The sequence below is a fragment of the Salarias fasciatus genome, chromosome 13 (assembly GCF_902148845.1).
Source record: "Salarias fasciatus chromosome 13, fSalaFa1.1, whole genome shotgun sequence".
Taxonomy (NCBI): Eukaryota; Metazoa; Chordata; class Actinopteri; order Blenniiformes; family Blenniidae; genus Salarias; species Salarias fasciatus.
In genome coordinates this window covers 22864264-22878823 of record NC_043757.1, presented here as the reverse complement: position 1 = coordinate 22878823, position 14560 = coordinate 22864264, and the positions used below count along the sequence as shown (strand labels likewise).

The window sequence follows — 14560 nt, the reverse complement described above, 5'->3', positions numbered from 1 at the left end:
TTTGGTGGTTTCTTAAATCTTTTATGGGGAGGTTTATGGAATTAGATGCAATTTTGACTCTGAAAAATTTTTTTCAAAAATAATATTAAGGTCGGTTTGGCTGTGCATGAATATTCAGGAACCAAACTGTCATAATTAAAAATAAATACAGAAATATAAGGATTAACTGAAAATGACACGAAAAAGCAAATAAACTGGAGTATTAGTATAGGGTTACATAAAGCAGTTTTAAAAAGACAAAAGATATCTACAATTTTGTCCCATTTTATAGATTTTTCAAATGAAAAAATAACATATTTCTTTTGTACAATTTATTGGCATATAAATTTATGGTAACACTTTACTTGAAGCACCTGGTATAACACATTATAAGTAGTTATAAACACTCATAAATGAGCATAATGCTTTACAACCCACTATGCAGCATAGGATTAGGGTTAGGGTTCGGGTTAAGGTTAGGGTTAGATCCTGGCATTGTGATCATTTATGAGTGTTTATAACTATAACTACACATGCGATAAAGGCATTATAATGCTTTATAAATGTACTTATAATGTGTTATACCGGGGGGCTTCAAGTAAAGTGTTACCAAATGTATTTATTGAGCCATTTTTGTATTTCTGTATTAATTTCTAATTATGACAGTTTGGGTCCTCTCGTCCTCTTTATATAAATAGAATTGATGAGCACCAGGAATTATATTCAAGTTGTAAAAATAAGTTGAAATGACTTTCTTTTGCTTGTTTTTGTTTTTTATTTGAAACCGTGTTGGATACATTAATGTATGAATAGATAAGTACGTATTACTTTCATTATTGTTGTTATGATCCTGTGTTGACGTATATAGTTTATTCCGAGGCTCCGTGAAGGCATCGCCGTTCGGACGCCACGCGCTGAGGTTCCTCCTCTTCCTCCACCTCCAGTGACCATTGGCGGGATCCAGTCCGAGCTGCGCGGCGGAGTTTCTGGGATGAGCGTCTGCAGCTCCGGCCGTACGCTGGTTGCGCTGTAGCTCCGTGATGAAACGCACCACCAGTCTGAGCCTTTTTTAGGTATCTTCTCTGACAGAAACAGCGCGTGCCGGAGTCTCGAGCAGACCATGGGGTTCGCTTCTCTTTGTCCCGTTTCCTGCCTCGTCCTCTGGATGAGCGTCGTCGCGGCTAGCGGTGAGTCCGTGGCTGTTAGCCGCCACGCTTCTCTGGTAATAAGCAAGAAACAGAGCGCTTTCTGTTCAAGTTTGAGACATTATTTCACCTCGTAGACGTCGAGGCAGGTTGTAAGTGTTCTGTGTTTGTGTGGAGATGTTTAAAGAACGGAGTCGATGTTGTGAGAAGGCGTTAGCAGATTCCTGCTAGCTGGCAGCTAGTATTGTAGCAGGAAAGGAAGGGAGTTTCCTAAAATCGGACAAACACGGTACGGATCAACACCAGCAATGTCTTATGTGGCGGAAAGTCCCTTATCTTTAACTCCGTCTGTTGCTGGCAGATATTAAATGTTCACACCAATGCGTAGCAGCAACAGAAGCCCCAAAGCGTGAGAAAAACTCTGATCACAGCCGGGATAAACCAGCTGACTCGTTCAGCTTCTTGAACGACTTCTCAGAGGTTTGGGTGTTTTCTTTATTTCCTCTTTGTAGTTTTCAGTATTGCCCAATTCCTCCAGTCGTGCAACACATCTGCACACACTTAAAGGCACATTCATGCCCAATGTGCATTTTTTTCATGTAAATAATAAACAAGACAAATTGCAAGAAAAGTTAGCACATTGTGTATTTGTGCACCCGTCAATAAAATATCGTGTAAATGTGGCTCATTTTCAGTTTTGGGAAGGTAATATTATCAGTGCTATCCAAGTAAGATATTATATTGAGTGGTTGCACAACACTGGCCAGTGCAGGTCATGTATTACTTTCTCAACACTGCTCATTTTGCTGTTAGCTGCATAAAGAAGAGCGTCTTGATTTTGTGTTAGTATTTTGTCAGATTAAAAATGTACAAGGAAGTTTCATAGCTCAGGGCAAGCATGCCAAAGGTCTACAGACATCAGATGGAGAAGTAACCCCCATGGAAAAGTGACCCACTCCCATTTAGTTAGTAAAATATACAAACGCTGTATACATATGCTTGAAAATGGGAGGGAAAAAAACTTGTTTTAATAGTAGTAATGTTGCTACCATGTAACATAACATTGTTATTAGCTATAGGACAAATACACATTTCCATGTGTTTCTGTCCTGGAATCAAGCTGGGGTGGTTATGCTGTTAGGTGATCCGTACCGGATTTGTTTACAAGCAACAATTCAAACAGTCAGATGATCTGTGCCCTCCAAACTCAGACACCAACATTTCCTCAGCCAAATATGTTCCATCGCACACAGTGACAGAGATATGAGATGTTACTCTGTTATTTTGATGCATTAGATCTCTGGTAGATCTTTCCAATATTAACTTTATCTTGATGAATAAATCAAATTGTAGACATAACAGATCACTAATCCATTACACAAATGTCATCAGTACCGTTTTATTTTTTGGAGGTTTCTTCTACAGGAGCATTACAATTTCACTATCGATTTGGTTGTGATCAGGAAATGTTGACGTGAAATTACCGATAATGTAACTGTTTCACCGCACGTCGGCTCAAGTGGGCCTGCGGCTGTGAGGCTCCACCCGTGAAGTCAGAAACAAACCTACAGTCAGACAGTCGGTGTGAATGTTGAACCATTTACAGATCTGACTCATCAGGTGATGTGTGACTCAGTGCCAGAGTGGAAGTGACAGATTTTTGGCAGCAGAGAAATCCACAGGTGAAATTCACGGCTCTGGATGTTCCAGTGCTGTGAGTTTTGCCCCAGTGAGTCCAGACAGTATCTCTCGGTGAAGTTATAATTCAGCTCACCTCAGCCCATGCTACTCAGATGATTTTTTTTTCTGTCGACTTCCAGTGAAATAAGGTTTCTTAGTTCCCTCAGGTACTTTAAGTCAATCCAGAAATTTTCACAGTGGGTTCTTTGGTGGCATTAAGTTATCTGTAAGTGGCATTGTGGTCAGTTTCTAGACAGTTCTTCCCTGTTTGTCTCTCAATATCAGCTTGGTTTGGCTCCAGCTTCTCTCAGCGTCCAGTCTGAATGAAGCAGGTGGTTGAATGTAATCGTTACACGTGACAAATTGTTTAGGATTAAAATTTTAACCCAGTTTTGCTCACTTGTAAAGACCTTTTCTGCAAATGCAGCTGCTTGTTCTCCTTTGTCGAACCTGCACAGAGGCGACGATTCCACTTCAGTTTTCTTTGACCGGTTTCTTCTGCAGCGCTGTGCGGTCTCCCACACGCTAAAGCTCAGGAGAAATGAAATCCCGACTGATGTCTAAAATTAGTTTCATATGCAACCATTTTACAGAGGTTCTGCATCTCGAGAAAGATCTTTTAGTAATGCCTGAATAAATATCTTAATTTGCTCCAGTATGTTCTGTAATAGTAAACTTGTGTTTTGAGGTGTTTGTTAAGCTTAAATGTTTCCCTCCGAGTCTTTTCTGCCAGAACAAAATACCTTTTGTGTCTGCATTCGCACAGCCTGCAGACACTCAGAGAGAACTCTCTCAACTGTTATTGTTGTGTTTGATTATTTTCAAAGACATCTGTGGGTTTTTATTGTTAAAGTTACGCTGAGTTTTGTATTAGAAGCTTTATTTCCACTCTAGCTGGACGCTTAAAAGCAGTTGGACCCTGGAGTTTCAGTCTCTGCCACAGTTTCTCAACTGATGCCGTAACTTTTTAGATGAAACTACATTTCAACATGGGAATTTTATTTTTTAAAGGACTCGGCACTGAGAAGAAGTCCATACAATAAGAAATTCTCGTTGTGTTCACACCGTACATCTTTTTAAAAAGCTGTTAACTACAACCACAGTAAGCTGTCACGCACTGCGTTTCTTTTATTGCAGAGCGCAGCGTGTTTGTGATAGTTATGCAGGAGATTTTGTGTTACAGTAGCTTGTGGTGTGTTTCCTGAGCGTGTTGTGTGAACGGGGGTCCTGGGGTCACACAGGTGACGAATCCAGCCGCAGCGAGACGCCGTGTGGGTTTGATGTTGCCACAGTGGTTTTCTTGTTATGTTCGAGGCTCCTGAAGCTGAAACACGAGCAGGATCGATCACTCGCCTTTGTCCAGCATCCACTGGGTGTTTTTTGCATAGGTCAGTGAGATTTTTTGAAGCTTGTGGCGATGAGTCATTCAGTAGCAAAGAATAATGATTGAGTCATGACGGGGAACTTCCTGCTAAACTTAGACCTGTTTGTGGTCGCCTCACTGATGCCTGGATGTCACGTAACAATTCACCGCAGGTTATAAAGATGATGGTGGGAGAGAGAAAACAACTTTTTTTTTTTTTTAAGTTTAATTTCATTAATTAATTTGGAACCATTGTGTCAAGCGTTTTGATTTGCACTCATGTGACTGCCGACAGCGTCTGCCTTCTCTTCCTGCCTCCTTTTTTTTTTTTGCTTTGTAGGCACTAATCATGCCAGCGTGGTCGGCCTAGATGGCCTCGGTTCTGCATTTCATGTGACGCGATGATCGTTTATTTCTGGTTTCTGTCGTTCAGAGCTCAGACCACTTACACCAAGCCACCTTCCTTATGGTTTTATCCTGCCATGCCTGCTTTGAGGTGAAAGTCTTGAGGTTTATTGCAGGTTTCGACTTGTGTCATATGTCTTTGTGATTCTTTTTTTTTTTTTTTTTTTTTCCCACAGTGGCAGTTAAATTTTGGTAGCCCTGTGAGCGTGAGTGAGTGTGAGTGTGTGTGTGTGTGTGTGTGTGTGTGTGTGTGTGAGACTTGTGGTGACATTCTCTGCACCCAGCATCTGTTGTGGTTGTCACCTCCTCACGGTGCGGCCTTGTCAATTTAGCCGTGTCTTCTCGCACCTCGGCGTTTGCGTGGGTGGGTGTGATCATGTGCGAGCACCTATCTGTAATTTCAAAGAGGAAACGAAACCATGCTTAAAATTTTGTTTTTTTGTTTTTTGGGCACGTGAGCGTCTTCTTCTTTCACTTTTGTGAATGAAATATTCACGTCTAAACAAGCTGAGCTTGTTGAAGCATTCAAATCCAGTCTGGGTTGTTCACAAGGCTTGATAGTGTAGAACATTAAAAGGTGTGTTTTGAACACTGAGAGATAAGGATTTTGATGATAAAGTATCATAATTTGGTTTATTGTGATGAATTCCACAAAAGGATCCTGTGGTTTCACTCTGTGTGTACGGCGCTGCTCTTGACATGCCTGCTTGTTCACCCCGGGCTGAAATATCAGACATGTGCCAACATGAACTGCTTGCAGTTGTGCGATTCGGACAATAAGAGGAACATCTGAAGTCACGGCGGTGGAATGATAATGAATCCCCAGAGAGAGCCGTTTTCCGTCTTTGTTTTGAATTAAGTGACTGTTGAGACCCGGAGACTCGGTTCAGGAAGCTGCACACGGATCCGTATCCTCTTTGTCATGTTTGCATTGCTGAACGCTTTTGGACGCCGTCTTGTTTAGCCGTTGCGTGGGCTGCACTGAACATACTTTGATCTGCTTCACTTCAGAGCATGTAATGTGTTCAGACTGCGCCCTCTGGTGGAGCATCGAGTGTATTTCCTCACACTGAGATTTTTATCGACTCCAACTCAAATTACTTGGCAGCACTTGTGCTGTAATCCACTGATCTGCCACCATAATTCCCTTCAGAGATGAATCCAGATTATTTTCCTCCTCCTCCTTTTGTAGGCGTCATGTCGTCCCAACCTGCAGTCTGATGTTCGCGCCTTTGTCTCAACAGTGGAACCGCCAGCCAACGTGACCCTGCACTGCCAGAGTATGAACAACGTCTTAAAGTGGGACTACGACCAGATCACCCCGGGACTCAGGTTCAGAGTGGACATCGGAGCCTATTACAAGACAAATGTAGACGGGTGGGTGTCTTCCTTCATCCCTGAAGAAGATGAGGCTTTATCATCCACAGTTCTTATGATAAGGTTTATTTTTCCACTTTGTAGTGTTGAATTTAAAGTTGACACAATGGGTGTTGGCTGTACATTTGATTGAAGTTCAGTTTAAGGCAGGGTGGGGAGGAATCTACAGACTTAGGATTGAGTCTTTAAGGCAAGATAAAATATTATTGTGAAGTAAATTTAACATCCACAAATAGACTCATGAGCAACAGCTCACTGTCGTACCGGTTTCTGAGCGTCATACCAGCTGTTTTAGATGTAGAACCTGTAGTTTCTTATATTGGGATGAAACCCATCCCACTGGGCCGTAACTCGTACTGAAAGTTAGACAGCTTTAGGCTGTGACCTTCGACATCATTAAGATTACTTAATTTGGCTTTTTGTTTTGTTTGTTTGTTGTTTTTTTTCCCCTCCAGTTTCCGTAACGTCTCCTGGGTGGAGGCTCCCGCTCGCGAGGCCGATCTCTCCTTCCTGTCGGATCCATCAGAAGCGTATTTTCTCACGGTCACTGCTGTGGACGGCGACCAGGAGTCCGACCCCTCGCCGTCCGAGGACGGAATCACCTTCAGCTACTTCAAGGACGCAGACGTGAACCACATTTGTGAGTGACAGTTTCACGAAACACCCAGTGACTTTTCCAGTGACGGCACAGCAAACAGCAGTCGTTGGCCCGGGTCTGGAGCATGAGACTGTCTTTTCCACGCTGGTTTTCAGGTTTCGTGGAGCTCCCGTCAGTCAACGTCACGGCGCAGCCTCACGACAGCGTCCTGCTGCGCTTCCAGCACCCCTGGCTCATGCTGCACAGGGAGGTGCTCGGCGATCGACCGGCAAAAACCAGGAAGAAGAAAAGCCACGACGCCCTCCTGAGCGACGACCTGCCCGTTTTCGATTACAGGGTTGCCATCGTCAACCAGGAGGTCAGTTTCACTTTTTTTTTTTTTTTTTTTTTTATCCTGTTTATAATCAGAGGAAACACATCGCGGACCTTTGTCAGTTTCCTCAATTTAAATATCACACAAACAAAGGTTGGAATTGAAGTCGAGGTCGCAAAAGCAGGACCTGTTCCTGTCGTCTGACACCGCTGGCCGAGACTGCGTGCCGTGCAGCAAGTCCTCATGTCGACCCCCCCTGCTCCCCACCCCGTCTGTGCAGAAGCAAGATCACCACTCCTACCTCTGCGAGGAGGAGGTGTGTGAGGAGTCGCTGCCGGTCGACCCTCAGCAGAAGGAGCACTGCCTGACCATCAGCGGAGACCTGGAGCAGATGGTGGTGAAGGGGGACCAGGTCTACTGCGCTCTGCCCTTTGAGATCCCTCCGTCTGACGGTTGAGTAAAATCCCGCCGCCGTTTTTGAGCCCATGTTGCTCAAGTATTCTGCATTCCTTTGTTCTGCTCCTGATTAAAACAAACAAATCTTCACTCATTCTTTGACGAAACTTTCTTCTCTTTTCTTATTTTTGCTTCTGATCTCCAGCCGGCTTCTGTTTGTTTGGTTCAGTTTTTGAAAGTTCATTTTTATTTGGATTGACTTTTCTCGATGGCGAGCTTCATGAAGCCGTGTCTGAGTCTTCCTGCTGACATTTCTTTGTTCTGTTCAGATCACACGTACACCTTCGTCTTCGTCGCCGTGGGCTTGTTGACCGTTGTACTTGCGCTTGTCCTCCTCATGTACTTTCGCAAAAAGACTAAAGCCTACAGTGAGACTCCGGATCCTCTGGTACGCTCGCATCCGATAGTTCAAGACTGGAAGCATTAGGCTGAATCAGCAGGGACTGAAAGTGTCTTTGTCTCCGTAGATCTTCAGCAGCCCGTCGTCGCCGAGGACCTTGGAGGTTGAGCCGAGCACTTTGACGGGGGTGGAGGTCGTTGCGTCCACTCCTCTGACAGAGGTCGAGCCTGACGTCCCAGACTTCATAGCTTTCACCCCTCCCGCCACCGACTCCTCGGACTACACCCACCGCCGGCGCCTCGGCCTGCCGTCCGAAGACGAAGGAGTGTCCAACGACATCGAGGAAGAGCGGCCCGGCGGGGAGGAGTCCGCCTACATGCACGGCGGCCTGGACGAGGACGACGTCCCGTCCAGCTACGAGCCGCGCGGCGTGCAGGTCCAGCTGGAGCCGGGCGACACGGCCGAGGGTTACCGCGGCTGAGCGCCTCGGGTCCACAACTCCAGGAGGGCCGTGGTTACAAAACAGAAACGCGTTGAAGAGGCTGCCGCGACAGCATGGTTTGGTTGCCTCAGCTCGCAGCAGCGATCACCCACAGCCCCCTCAGCACTTCTGCAGAAAACTAAATAGATCTTTGTGAAAGTGAGGATATGATCAGTACTCCTCCATTACTGCGTCGCTCTCTGAACTGTCAGGACGCGTTACATGAGCTGCTGTCGCTGTGGGATTAAACTCCTCGTGTTTTTGTTGTTTTTTTTTTTTAAACCCTCCTTTTTTTTATTTCTTAACTTGCCTAAACGCTCATGCACTTTTAACTCGACGTGCCACGATAACGTAAACTTAACGTCCGCCACGAGGGGGGAACAGTTTCTCTGAATACGTATTGGGGTGAGAATGGGGTGAGAATGGTTTTGTTCCGATTTCGCCTCTCGGTGGAGTCACAGTCCGGTCCAGTTCAGGTTCAACAGGTCATTTCTTGAGAGAAGCTCAACGATTCCGCACGAGCAAGCACAGTTGTCCGCACTGCAGAGGAACGCCGAGAGACGCCGAGCCTCGGAGTGAGGAGACCGGAGACGAGACTGCATTAAGACAGAGGCCCCTGGATTTCAGGCCTCAAGCCGATTCCGTCGTGAAATAACTCCGCTTTCCAGGACTGAAAGGGCCCGGCGTTCTGCTCCGCTTCTTTACTCCCACTACGCAGACAACCTCCCGCACGTCAGCAGTTACTGCATTAATCAACCTGCTTCTGATTATTTGCACTACCGTCCTCCATCCGATCCAGACGTGCTTCTCTCTAACCGAGCTGCTAGCTCCTTTACGTTACATATAAAGCATCTCATGCTGTCTTCTGCTGCAGATGTGTGGAATCGTCCCAATGTTTGAGGACGGTTTTCAGTGTAAGTTTCCTATTTGAACAGATGTGTGTGAGTGTGTGCTCTGTACATGCTTTTTGTTTTCATCATCTGTGCCAACGCAGCGACTGTTCATAGAAGTGGAGCGAATAAGGAAAATGCAATATCATGTTATTAGTGATTATTGATGAAAATACGAGGTTTTCAAAAGGAAAATGATTTGAATAGAATTTCACCTTATTGGGGAAAGTAGAATGCGTGAGAACGTTGAGTGTGTTGTGAATGGCACTTTATTCACTGTCGGGATAACTTCTGTAAGGGGTTTGTCTCGTTTTGTTTATTTGTCCTCCCTTTTCAAAAAGCTGATAACGTCTGTTCAGAGCGTAATAATAATGTTTCTTGTGTTTTCGGGAAGTGCTGAAAATAACTGCCTTTTTTTTTTGCGTCAGTTGCATCACTTTTCTAAGACATATCTTCTATGTCAAATAAAGGCTTGCACTAAATGTACCTTCTGTGTTTGCTCTCCTTGTTATGGTGCGTCGTTTACTGGGTTAAATAAAGGAAGTTGACGGCGGCGCGCTTCACGTCCGCTTCCGCTGCACGTTGCAGATGTGACATTTGGCCGATTCGCTCGGTTCCTCCCTTTGAGTCCAGTAAAGTGACGAGCGAAACCCCGCCCCGCCCCTCCCGACATGGCTGCACCGGAGTGTGTGTGTGTGGGTGTCTGCCGTTTCCTTCCTCTTCTGAGGAGTGTGTGAGCCGTTTTGCTTCCAGTTAGAGTTAATAGGCTTCACTTTTACACCTGTGTGTCTGGTTTCTGGTAATCTGACCTCCACACATCCCCGACATCATCTTCTCACATTAACTCATCTAAACACTTCACACCTGACATATACTCTGAATTTAGAGTGAGCTGCAGTTATAATTCAAACATTTCTTTATATACGACTTCTTAATGAAGCAAACCTCTTGGATCATTTCCAAAATGTTATGATAATGTGTCAAATATAGTATTGCACTACTGGAATCCTGGTTGTTCCAGTTACATGATAATGTGTAATTTTTTTTATAATACATTTATATGCTTAAAACTAGCCTGTATTTATTGATTTACTGCACCATCTGTCTTCTACTGTGAAGTGCTAATAATACTTTCATTAAGTAATACTGATAAACAGAAAACCTAGGTTTTTTTTCCCTTTGTTTTGCAACATTCAGTATTCCATCTTCACTTATTTTATTTTCATATTCATTGTTTTATTTTAATATTTAAAATATTTCATATTTTCACTGTTGTTATAGACATCTTTACAGTGGCTGCAAAGCAAACAACATGCACCCTAAAAAATGAATGGTGAAAAACAACCCAAATTGGTTTATTTGTTAACCCAACAGTTAATCAATATTGGACCAGCCCAACAGCAGTTATTTTTACCCAACAAAATGGGTTGGTCTCTTTAACCCAACAGATGGGTTCACAGATTTAATCCAATCATTGGGTCAAATCAGCTTCAGTCCGGGTCGATTCTACCATCAGATTGGGTTGAATATTGTGCTCATTTTTAACCCAACTGTTGCATCAAATTAATTTCAGCCCTGGGTCAATTTTACCATATGTACTGGTTGAATGTGCCCAAACTCTGGGTCAAATTAACTACAATTCTGTGTTAATTCAGCTAAACACATTGGTTTAGTCTTCCAAAAATTTTGATTCGTAGATAAATTAAAATAACACAACCGACAGATCCCCCTCCTCAGCCTCGCTGTGTCCAACGGAAATATGCTCGCTCAAGCATATTTTTCTGTGGATGACATGGCATGATGACATGCTTATTTACATTACATATCTAATCCACATGACGTGACGCCGCACAGTCGTGTGAATTAGATATGTAGTGTAAATAAGCACAACCCTGTACTGCATCAGAGAGCCAGAGGACCACTGTGTTGCAGAGAGAGAAGACAGAAGTGACACACGGACCTGTTGACAACCCAACAGTGTTCAAAACAACCCATGTGCTGAGTTTAAAAATCCGAGTTGGGTCTGATGGACTCTAACCCAACACATGAGTTGCAATAAATAACTCCAAATGTATCATAATAGCCCAAATTGGGTTACTGACTTCATAACCCAGCGATTGGGTTAACAAAATGACCCAACATGTTTTAGTGTGTGGACAAATCTGCAGGAGACGTGAAGGTTTTTTCTAACTATTAAATATTTTTTTCTTATTCCGTTTTTTTATACAATATGTTTTCTGTTGGCAAATCAACCCCAAAAACAAAAGAGACACAGCTGTTGAGAAATGCCTGTGGCGATGACTTTTTACATGGGAAAGAAATTAGCTTTGAAATGAGTTTAAAGACGAGTTTCTCATCAGCTGAGAGGTTTGACGAAGCTGTGTGGAACACGGACAGAGGAGCAAGCTCAGGCACCAAATGATTCATTATTTCATCTCAACTGGACCAAACCATTAAAACATACAATGTGTAATTAGCCGGGTGTAAAAATAGCCCTATTGCCTCAGCAGTGGCTGTAAATATTGATCTGCCCTTTAACAAAAGTAAATATCATGAAGTGGAAACACGAAGTGCTGAGAAAGAAGTAGTAAAGCTGCCAGCTTTCCCTTCTTCCTGTGACGACCGCCGACGCTTTGTCTTTGCATCATTATCTAACAGGCTTCCAGTAAACTTTAACATTTAAAGAAAACGGAGATCGCCTGTGCTTCTGTGAAAGGGATGAAACCGGGTCATGAGGAGAACTGAGGGGGAACAACCCGACACAAAGCCTCATGCGGGGAATGGAACTTTAGATTTACTGCATCCACAATAGACCTGTTCAATTTTACTTCTTCAGTTTCAGGATTCTCCTGTTTTACACATACACACACACACACACACACACACACACACACACACACACACAGACACACACACAGACGCGTCAACTTCCACCTTCATGTCATATAAAGTCAACCTTTAAAACTCAAACAATGTCATGTTTTTTTTTGTTTCTCCTCTGTATCAATAACAGAGCAGAAAGAATCCAAATAAAGACCAAAGGTTGAACCTGGGTCACGTGGAACCGGATCCATCTGCGGGAGAAACTCATAAAATTGGTTCAAAGTGACGTCGGGCTGTGTAACGTTACCTGAGTGACCTGGTTATGTCAGGATGGCCATAAATGGCAGCCGTGATGGAGGGCGGATGGGGAAGTTGGCGGCAGGTTAAAGGCTGAGCGAAGGAGGACGGAGGCAGACAGCATCATGACCGCCCTGCTGCTGGGAGCCGCGCTGCTGCTGGGGAGCCTGGAGGACTGCCGCCCGCAAGGTATCCTCCATCCATCCATCCATCCATCCATCCATCCATTTGGTTCTGGGTCAGAGGGAAACAATCAGTCTTTTCTTGCTCGTTCATCCTTGTGAAACTTATGGCTTTGCATGAAAATGTAGTTTTTTTACATACTTAAAATTTGGATTTATAACAAACTCTGCAAAACAAAAAATTAAAAAAGTGTTAGTGGTTTATAGACACAGATCGTTCTCACTCTTCTCCACGTGAGACGAAGCAGAAGAGCGTTTCAGTTTAGGTTCAGGAGGTTTTTATTGAGGACTGCAGAGAAAACAAACATGAGTCGATTGACTGAGGAGGAGGGAGCGCCGCCTGATCTGCAGCCAGCAGAATAGCATCTGTTGTCTTTTCACAACGCCCGGCGCCGAGGGATGTGTGTCTCCTCATAATGTCAGAGCCCTCTGACCTTTCCAGCAGTGTGTGTGTGTGTGTGTGTGTGTGTGTAGAGGGAACTTGCAGCCTGAACTTGTTGTTGTGTCCAGAGATGCTGGCTCCGCCGGCGCCTGTCAGGTTCCACTCTGTGGACTACAAGAACGTCCTGCACTGGTCTCCACCCAACAACGGCTCCTCGCTGCAGTACCACGTCCAGTGGAAGATGTGAGTCTGAACACACACACACACGTGCATACATGCACACTTGAAGTGAATGAGCCTCCCAGATCCCTGCTCCCTGCCGACCCGTCCTCTCTGTCCGTCCTCACAGTTACGGCGAGCCCGAGTGGCTGGACGTGGACAGATGCCAGGGCGTCCAGCGGCTGGACTGCGACCTCAGCGGCGTGACCTCTGACCCCAGAGAGTGGTACTACGCCAGGGTGCGCGCCGTCTCGCCGTCCACCAGCAGCCAGTCGGCCTGGGCGCTGTCCCCCAGGTTCAGCCCCCGCATGGACAGTGAGTCCCCGCTTCACGCTCTTCCCCTCGCCGGACGCCTCCCTCAGACCCGCTCAGCCCAGTGTGAATGTCCCGCAGCTATAATCAGCCCCCCGGGTCTGAGGGTGAACTTCACGGAGCGAGGCATCATGGTCCGAGTGAACCCGCCCAGGATGCACGTCCGGAGGATGCGCAACCTCCTGCGCTACAAGATCTACATCATCCCCAGCAGCGGAGAGGAGGTGCGAGTGAAAGCATTTCATTATTATAAATATACTGTGAATTAAGTGTTCATGACAACTGTTACCGTCAGAATGTCTCTTTAAAATTGGTTTCATGTTGAGATTATTACTGTTTTCAGTAACAGTCGTTTGTTTTTGTGAAAATGTTGTCCTTTTCATCACGTCCACTCTATACATTCGTCCTCAGGACGTCGTGCAGATGGGCTGCTGCACCAGAAACCTGACCCTGAAGGATCTGCACCACAACTCCAAGTACTGCCTGCAGGCCCAGACCGTCATCCCTACGCAGACCAAGAGCAGCGCCCGCAGCCGCCTGCAGTGTGGCACCACCGTCTGATCACACAGGTACGCACACACACACACACACACACACACTTCAGGAGGGCCCCCATATCCGTGAGAAGGAGTGTTTTCTGTGTGCCCGGCGGTGCAGACGGTATCGTCTGAGAGTGAAAGGACACCTGTCGGTGTCTGCTGTCACGTAACGGCCGCTGCAGGCTGCGAGACAGAAAGAGGGAGGGAAAATGAAACTCCTGGAGGAGAGAGATCACCTCCGCCCGCCACGCCCGCCACTCTATTTTTAGACCCGTGTCGTCTCTAACGGCCTCTCCGTCCTCTCCGCCGCAGACGCGCACCGAACGACTGGACTCGCCGTCCGTCACCTGACCTTCGATGACCTCTCGCTACCTCGACGGCTGCAGCCACCGACCCCCGCGCTGGTGGCGGGGATGGACTCCACTCTCCAGTACGAAGGGCGTGAAACTTCAACCTGAGCAGTCCACTCCGAGCAGACGTGAAAACCTCATCCACACTCAGGAACTAAGACTTTTATTACACTATTAGGAGAGAGTGATGTTTGGTACCAGTTCATTCAGATTAGTTGGAGTTTTTTTTTTTTTTTTTTACAGCTAATCCCAGCAGCAGGGAATGTATTTTACCTAAATTAATCCTGCTTTTTGTTTGATTGTCCTCTGCAATACATGATTAATTTACCACAAAGTTTAAACGTATATATCAGTGTTACACTGTGCCGGATTCGTGTTGCATTTGCCACATAACAAATAAAATCCAGACTCTGTTTTACACCGATTTCC

At 45.3% G+C, this 14560-nt stretch overlaps 2 protein-coding genes across 2 annotated transcripts; both read left to right on the top strand.

The window, feature by feature from the left end:
- The first annotated feature begins 919 nt into the window (after window positions 1-919).
- On the top strand, window positions 920-9513 carry ifngr1l (interferon gamma receptor 1-like). The gene is made up of 7 exons (XM_030107181.1): window positions 920-1166; window positions 5817-5949; window positions 6405-6589; window positions 6703-6905; window positions 7141-7312; window positions 7586-7704; window positions 7784-9513. The coding sequence occupies exons 1-7, from the start codon at window positions 1100-1102 to the stop codon at window positions 8135-8137; spliced, it is 1233 nt and encodes a 410-aa protein (XP_029963041.1). The 5' UTR covers window positions 920-1099; the 3' UTR covers window positions 8138-9513.
- A 2759-nt stretch (window positions 9514-12272) lies between these two features.
- Window positions 12273-14302, top strand: il22ra2 (interleukin 22 receptor, alpha 2). Its single transcript, XM_030107160.1, has 6 exons — window positions 12273-12336; window positions 12840-12954; window positions 13061-13245; window positions 13324-13466; window positions 13654-13811; window positions 14094-14302. Exons 1-5 carry the CDS (start codon window positions 12273-12275, stop codon window positions 13801-13803), a joined length of 657 nt encoding a protein of 218 aa, XP_029963020.1. The 3' UTR covers window positions 13804-13811; window positions 14094-14302.
- The last annotated feature ends 258 nt before the right edge of the window (window positions 14303-14560 follow it).

Coding starts and splice junctions, on each gene's coding strand:
- ifngr1l (XM_030107181.1), top strand. CDS start 1,100: ATGGGGTTCGCTTCTCTTTGTCCCGTTTCCTGCCTCGTCCTCTGGATG. Junction 5,950..6,404: donor TACAAGACAAATGTAGACGG/GTGGGTGTCTTC, acceptor TTTCCCCTCCAG/TTTCCGTAACGTCTCCTGGG. Junction 7,705..7,783: donor GTGAGACTCCGGATCCTCTG/GTACGCTCGCAT, acceptor TTGTCTCCGTAG/ATCTTCAGCAGCCCGTCGTC.
- il22ra2 (XM_030107160.1), top strand. CDS start 12,273: ATGACCGCCCTGCTGCTGGGAGCCGCGCTGCTGCTGGGGAGCCTGGAG. Junction 12,955..13,060: donor TACCACGTCCAGTGGAAGAT/GTGAGTCTGAAC, acceptor CCGTCCTCACAG/TTACGGCGAGCCCGAGTGGC. Junction 13,246..13,323: donor GTTCAGCCCCCGCATGGACA/GTGAGTCCCCGC, acceptor AATGTCCCGCAG/CTATAATCAGCCCCCCGGGT.